This window comes from Panicum virgatum, chromosome 1N (assembly GCF_016808335.1).
Source record: "Panicum virgatum strain AP13 chromosome 1N, P.virgatum_v5, whole genome shotgun sequence".
NCBI classification, from domain to species: Eukaryota; Viridiplantae; Streptophyta; class Magnoliopsida; order Poales; family Poaceae; genus Panicum; species Panicum virgatum.
Window position 1 is genome coordinate 33349259 of NC_053145.1, and position 7567 is coordinate 33356825.

The 7567-nt window shown below is 42.1% G+C and overlaps 1 protein-coding gene across 1 annotated transcript; it reads right to left on the minus strand.

Annotated features, from left to right (window-relative positions):
• Positions 1-245: 245 nt before the first annotated feature.
• Positions 246-7272, minus strand: LOC120655643 (phosphatidylinositol/phosphatidylcholine transfer protein SFH12-like). Its single transcript, XM_039933567.1, has 15 exons — positions 7123-7272; positions 6191-6256; positions 4809-5088; positions 4626-4725; positions 4227-4493; positions 4068-4145; positions 3886-3987; positions 3754-3803; positions 3547-3640; positions 2979-3077; positions 2747-2884; positions 2430-2538; positions 1944-2326; positions 1560-1634; positions 246-564 (listed from the first exon to the last, which is right to left on the minus strand). The coding sequence occupies exons 2-15, from the start codon at positions 6234-6236 to the stop codon at positions 547-549; spliced, it is 1839 nt and encodes a 612-aa protein (XP_039789501.1). The 5' UTR covers positions 6237-6256; positions 7123-7272; the 3' UTR covers positions 246-546.
• Between the last annotated feature and the right edge of the window lie 295 nt (positions 7273-7567).

Consider the following 7567-nt stretch of genomic DNA (forward strand, 5'->3'; position numbering starts at 1 on the left):
ACAATTTTCATTTTACATTTCCTACTAGATGGAACTTAAATTTGTTTTACTATATAGCAAGAAACACTGAAATGTTGTACTTTATATTTGCCATCTGAATGACCATTATTAGCATACAATTTTCATGAAGCATTGGTCGTAAATATTTTAGTAACCGATTTTTAAAAAGTTTGACGGTACTAATTGTAGAGTGAAAGAATAGACACATCATGCACGTGTTCAATAGCAAAGAGCGCATATTGTCATTAGTTTGTATCATAAATATATTTATATTGGCAATACTCAGCAGTCCATCCAACCATAATTGGTCATTGCAATTGCGGGATTCACAGTTTGGCAGCATATCCACATGGTAAGGTACAACACATGAGCACCTTGGACAAATAATTTGCAACAACGCAGGAAAAAAAGAATAAAACAACAATATATTATATGTTACAATCAGAATCGCAGTAGTTTACTGGTAGATGCGAACACCAGCTCACTATTTTCCGTCACACTCGAAATCTCTTCTCACGGACGTGAATGATTCAGTGTTTGTCGCTTCTACCAACGAAACAAACGCTGCAGGCACAATTTCAAAGGGCAGCGTTAATTTCATGAATTGGGAGGATGTCTCGCTGTAGTGGATGAAGCATACTTTCGGAGGACATAAATTACGGAGTCCTTTAAATCCATAATTATTGGTAAACCAATTCTAGTAAAATTATTTGATTAGAATGACAGCATTATATGGCGGAGGCTATTCCTCGCGCACGCTGGCATGTGCGCCCCCGCGCGCACTGTGCTTCTTCCTCCTCTCGATCTCGCGATGGTGTGGTGGCCCCTGGGTTAAGGGAGGGTATTGCCGGGGGCAGGGGAGGGGGAGGGGGTTGGTGGGCGGAGCGGCCGCCGGCTAGGTCGCCGGCGGCCGGGGTGGAGATGAGGCCTTCTGTAACAAATATGAGTTTATCTCTTGTCATAGAAGGCTCGTCATTAAAGACCTTCTGTGACAATTTTTGTGACAATTTGTGATTTGTGATAATTTTTGTGACAGTTACAATTGTCACAAATCAGAAATTGTCACAAAAATAGCTTGTAATTGTCACAGAAGGTCTTTAATGACGAGCCTTCTATGAAAAGAGATAAACTCATATTTGTCACAGAAGGCCAAATCTCTTGTAGTAAGGAGGCGGCCGACCTTTAGGGTTTGGGTTGCCAGGGATGGGGCGGCTCCATGGCCTCCGGCTATAGAAGAGGGGCCAGGGGCGGCAGCGGCCGCGGTGATTGGGCCGGCGGAGTGCGAGGCAGTGCTGGAGCACCGCCTGCCGGGCCAGGCAGGATCTCCGGTGAGCGGCGGCCGACGGCAGGGGTGAGGAGAAGGCGGCGGTGTCGGCGGTGGACGGACGGCGCGGTGGCTGGAGTGGTTAGCCACCCCATTATGCGGGGAATAGACACCCCATTATACCAGTATAATGAAGTGAACATCATTATTTTTTAAAAGTGGAACTGGCCATAATTGTTTGTACTACTTCGGACATATTTTAGTTTGTGATGCGTTTTTTTCTCCAGTTGGTTACCTTGCTTTTCTTCTTCTTTTTCTTCTCAATGTATGCAACAATCTCCCCTTGATGCTCAAGAGTCTCCTGCAAGGCCTGCAAAAACTCATTTCAAAGACAGTTTGTAAACAGATTAATTGGTTTAGAAATAAAAATATCATATACTTCAAAATATTTAAGGTCATTCACTGATACAGAAATATAAGAAATTAAGGTAAGAACTACTACTAGATTTCCAGGTTGGTGGTAGTTAGATGGGAATTCATTTCCACTCACAGCAAATGGTCCAGTTATACTTGAAAACTGTTGGCCATTAAGAAAGGGAAAAGCTAAGGCTAACGTGTGGATCCCCAACGCAATTTTTTTAATTCTTGTAGTGGTTTTCAAGTAAGTTGAGGATGATACCTTCTTTGTTGCAGCAAGCTCCTCTTCCAGTGCACTGACGCGGCTGACAGCAGCCTGCAGCATCTCCTCCTTATCAGCTGGCATTGTTACAGGTTTTGTAAGGAGTGCAATGATCTTCTCCTCAAGCTCGGCGAGGCGCTTCGCAGAGACCCCATCTTCATCAGCCGCCTTCACAGCCTCTAGTGATATTTTGGATCTCTGCCGTGCTTGGATTTTTGATTTACTTTTCGTGAGGGTGGCCGGTTTACTGCCACCTATGGCAACGCCAAGTACCTTCCCAGGCATGTTGCGGGTCACACGGAGCATCGTTGCAATGCTCATCACAAGTGCTATGATGCTACCAAAGAGCGGGGGGTTTGATCCAGTAGAGGCATCTACAACAGCTGATGAAGGAAAATGTTTGTTCAGTCTACTAGTGGAAGGAAACAGTAGTTGTAATACTTTGTCAAAGATTGTTGTATCGTCGTTAGGGTGGTACTAATTAACCTTTGGTGATGGCGAGCTTTTCATCTGGTGGTGTTCCCTGGCTCTTGCAAATAGCATCTATGGCCTTTTCAACCATTGGGACATCGCAAGAATAGGGTGAACCGGGGGTCTGAAAAAGTTTGCAGAGAAATGAGAAGTGGAACACAGTCAACACACACACACTCTCTATGTTGCGATTATTGAGGTTTAAGCTTCCGATTTTTCAATGAGAAGAACGTATAATTTTGTACAGCTAAAACTCTTAACTACAAACTTAGCAGCAGATTTGTTTCATAGAACGAATGATATTGAAAAATCAATGATAAAGAATGTCTTACAGGATATGAAGTAGGCATAAGTTCCTCATGGACAGGTGACAACTGAGGATGTTCAATTCGGCTGCGGCAAATTTTCTTTGATAAAGTGTGTTGACCATCTCCAGCTAATTGTGCCTCCCCGTTGAATGAAGATTGTTTCTTGATTTTAAAAGAATAAGAAAGAAAGGCATAAATATTAGTAATAATGACCCCAATAACTATAATAACTTGAAAATGGTTCTATTATTTTTACCTTCGGATATATGATATCATCTTCACAAATCATTTTCTGCTCAGCCTCAACAGAGGGCGAACTGAGAGATCCACACCTCCCAGCACCACTTTGAACCATCTTCACATTAATGTGGCATAGGGATACTGAGTTAGTGCCTTATCCTTGCGACTTAGGGCAGTCCCAAACCAGACTCTATCATGGAGTCTAAGTATATTTATAGTCCTTTATTTATAGCTTTTTTTGCTGATGTGGCACCCTAATTATTGAAGAGAAGGAAAAACAAGACTTGGTTTCTAGATAAGACCTCAAGTCTATGCGTGCTTCAATGCCCAAGAAACCAGGAAGTCTCCCATTGTGGAGGGGGCGTGGAGTCCATAGATCTTGTGATGGAAGAAAAATAATAAATGGTTTTATGTATAGAAACTACTATTCCACATTTTATATTGGGAAGTATAGTTTCTTATGATGAAGTTTTTGAGACTTAAGACTCTACTAATGGAGTCTGCATTGGGACTGCCCTTAGGTGATGTGTATCTGTAGTAAAGACTTCAAGGTTGAGGTCAAAGGACCTGATTGGAATACGCACCTTCACGATTTCGGGATCCTTCCAAGGGCCTTTGTCAGCCTTCATGCAACCACCTTCGCATTGGCAGGTTCCACCGAAAAATTCTGGCAGCTCGCTGAATAGTAGAAATGTGCACACTTAAGTTGGCAATTGTGTCATAGAAGTAGCTTATTACGAGTTTATTAGTCAAGCTAATAGCTGCCAATTAGAGTACTACTTCTTTCTTACCTAGCATCAATCACCTCAAGAAGCTTGCTCTGATACTTGTTACCCAAAACCTATATAAATGCACAACTCATGAAATGTTCTTCTAATTGAGCTCTAGAATCATATATAGCTAAAGAATGTAAAAAAAAATACATGAATCTTTGCAGTGGTCTTCGGGTCAAGGAAGCTCTTCACTGTGCTCCATAGAAGCCGGAATCCCTGGCCTGCATTAATGATGAACATCCGGCATAGCGTCTGGGACCAAGAAAACGGACGTGGTAAGAAAAGTTATCAAAATGCATGCGCAAGTATTGTTTAAATATTAAAGGAATTACCTCCGGATAGTTATCACCATCAATCTTCTGAAGCATACCGATGAGGTCCCTTGCAGCTTTGCTGAATTGCTTCATTCCCTGAAAATGTGTTTGTCTTAGGTTACTCACTGTATAATTGCAACACTTAAGTAAACTTCCAACCAGTTAGTAAATGCATACCACTCCTTGCACATCGAGAATTGTTGTACTCTGATCAATATGGCGCTTCGCAGCGATTGAGCAAGCTGGGAACTTAACAGCAAAGTTCTTCTCAAACTCTTTGACATGATTCTTGACAAAACGATCCATTGTGGTGACCTGCATGAGCCTATTGACATCAATCTGTCCAAGCCGTTCAATGTAGACAGGCCTGCCTTCCTTATCAACCCCATGGTAACCTTGAGGGTAGCATTGTGCCACCTTATCAGCTTCTTCGAATTCAAATTCCTAAGATGGCATTATAGAAAAAGAAAATGTGACAACAATTTTTGAATTAACCTGTAAGTATTGATGAGAACGTATCCACCAAACTACCAAAGTGAAGTTAGTTTTATCAAACTCTGTGGAAGCTGTAATTACCTCGAGAATGGTATCTGCACCAAACTCCTTTCTCCACTTCAGCATATCAGACCACATTTGCTTTGCCTTATCGATATCAAACTTTCGTGCTTTCAAAAATCTGTATCATCACAACTTTCAGCAATACTGCTCCATGTTAAAATGCAATCATAAAACAAGATGCTCCATTACTATATCACACACCTAAGCATCATGTGGTAGTCATCATGCTGCGATGGTAGCAGCTCTTCAAGTACAAGAAGCTGGCGGAAGGCATCCACAGCCTGCACCTCCTCAGGATCCCGCTCATCCAAGATTGAGATGGACATGACCTTGCTGCTCTTCCTCCCCCTCTTCATGGAATGCCTCAACTTCTGTGATGCGCTCATCGCCTTCTTCTTCAGAGACGCGATGATGGCTTTCTTTTCATCATCTGAATATTCCACATTGGATTTCCTCTTCTCGTCATAGTGTCCATCTAAGGCTGCATACAACGTTTCTAACAAAAGTTAACTCTACAAAGTTTCATTGCACATACTAAATTTGACTTTTAACAATTATGTTAGATTGTCATTGATTGGCAACAAAATTTCTGTTCGCCATAAATGTAAATTTTCAATCAAGTACCATTATGTACATATTTAGATATTTAGATATTACGTAATATCATAATTTTTATTAGAACATAGAAAAATAGTACAATAGTATAAGAGCAACTCCAGCCGACCCTCCAAGCAACCCCTATCTCAAGTTTAGAGGGTTAAATAAAAAGAATTTACTCTAGTAGACCCTCTACTAGATCCTCTACTTTGGGGAGGCCTCTAAATCCTCTCCTCAACCATTATATTCTATGAGGTCTCTAGGGAGCCTGATGAACTCTAGTAGTCTCTCCAAATAGCCCTTATTTAAAGTTTAGATGGTTAAACAAAAAAGATACGCTGCAGTAGATAATCTGCTGACCCTCTTTTATGTAGAGGCCCCAAATCCCCACCCTGACTCTTCATTCCTAGTGGGTCTCTATGGGGCCGTCTATTATAAGTTAGAATTGAGAGCTATTGCTAGAGTCAATCCCATTTAATATTTAGAAGGTCTGCTTTAGGGGCTATTGCTTGAGTTGCTCACTCTATCATACCTCTAAACAATCCCCATATCTTAAGTTTATGGGGTTAAATAGAAAAAATGCACTCCAGCACGCCCTCAACTAGGCTATCTATTTTGGGAAGGCCTCCAAATCCCTTTCTCCACCCTCTATTCCTATGGATTCTTCAGTGATCCCTTCATTATAGCTTAGAATTGAGGGTAATTGCTGGTGTTGAAGCAAGTTTAGAAGCCCCTGTAAAATAGAGGCGGCCTCTATTTTGCATTTTGAAGATCTGATTTAGGTGTTGTTACTAAAGTTGCTCTTATAAGTTAGATTTGATGGTTATTGTTGGAGTTGAATCAAATTTAGAAATACCAAAAAAATAGAGGCAGCCTCCATTTAGTATTTAGAGGGTCTGATTTAGATGCTATTGCCAGAGTTGCTCTAATAATCCTGCAGAGTCAACAAGGAAAAACCTATGTTATTTAACTATGTGCATACTCACCAGAGCTCAGACGGTGTTCATGAGGTCCTGACAGGACTTCTGCCATTACTGGGTCGCCCTATCAACCTGATAAAAGAAAGTAGAGGTGAAATTTTGGTTGGCCCCTAACAAAATTAAGGCATTGCTACAAACCATTTTTGTAATAGTGTATTTCTTGTTCATGTCAAATGCTATGGGGGGGGGGGGGGTACAATCTAAACTGAATGACAATGCGCATAGTATTTCAATGAGGTGATGATAAGCTAGATATCAAAGATCTTCATTTTTAGGGGACAATTTTTTTACTTTGTGCTGGAGCACTACTTGTTAGCAAATGAAGCAGAATAATCTCAAGCAATAATTTTCCATTAGGCCAATCGTCAAGAGCTCCACACACACTTATGGTGCAGACTCAGGATATATATCATGCAAAGGTTACCATTATTATCTCAATACATGCATTCCCTTGTTTTATGACAAAAAAAATTGCGACATAACAATTCGATTGCAGTACTGTGAAATTATCTTTGTATCGGAATGTCCATGTACGAAGCAGTAGTGCTCCGAATGATATTAGCCAAAAATCAATCTGGCATACTCAAGCACAGAAAATACAAGAGTTATCAGAAATATGAGGCGATCGTTAATCGGCTACTACTCTAGTCTCGTTGTGTTACAGGAAATTATAAAAAATAACTAAAAAATACTGCTCAGTCGACATTCTGGTACCACAAACTAACGTATACACAGCATCCCGGTGGAAACACGATAGAACGCCTGAATTAATGTAGCGGGAAACAATGGTAAGAGAAAGCGAACCGATCAACAAAATGCAGATGATCTCATTCCACCGGCGAGCAACACCAAATAAATTAGATGAGACCCACACGAATGGTACGGTCGAGAAGGGTGGGGTGATGGCGGAGGAAGAGAAGGACGACGCGCGCACGTACCTCCGAGAGGGGAGCCTGGAGGCGGAGAGGGGGGCGGGTGCTGCAGAGAAATGGAGCAGGTGGCCTAGATGGTGTATAAAAATTAGAGGCGGGGGCAATGGCGCGCTCGTCGCGGGGAAGAGGGCCAAAATGATGAGAGGCGCGCACGACGCACGTAGCTGGCGACGGACGGGTGTTTTGTTGCTGGACAATGGCTGTCCCTTGTCCTGGCGGTTTGACCCTGATTGTTTATTTTTTTGGCTTTGTTCGGGGCCACGTGGACCCGCTAAACATAGGCAGAGGCCAACCATTTCGTTCTAGTCGCCGGAGAGCTTCTCTGTGGCCGGGGCAGCCTCCGTCCAGCGCGTGGAAAACTTGCGTCGACCATCAAAATTGGTTCACGCGTGCCAACCAGTCATGCCGGTGTGCAAGACACTACTATAAACATGATTTGTACCAATACTTC

Excerpts from the sequence above, each read along its gene's own strand:
- LOC120655643 (XM_039933567.1), bottom strand. The coding sequence starts at position 6,236 with ATGGCAGAAGTCCTGTCAGGACCTCATGAACACCGTCTGAGCTCTG. Across the intron at positions 4,494-4,625 it reads GTGCAGATACCATTCTCGAG|GAATTTGAATTCGAAGAAGC; the intron begins GTAATTACAGCT and ends ATGCCATCTTAG. Across the intron at positions 3,078-3,546 it reads AGGATCCCGAAATCGTGAAG|ATGGTTCAAAGTGGTGCTGG; the intron begins GTGCGTATTCCA and ends ATTAATGTGAAG.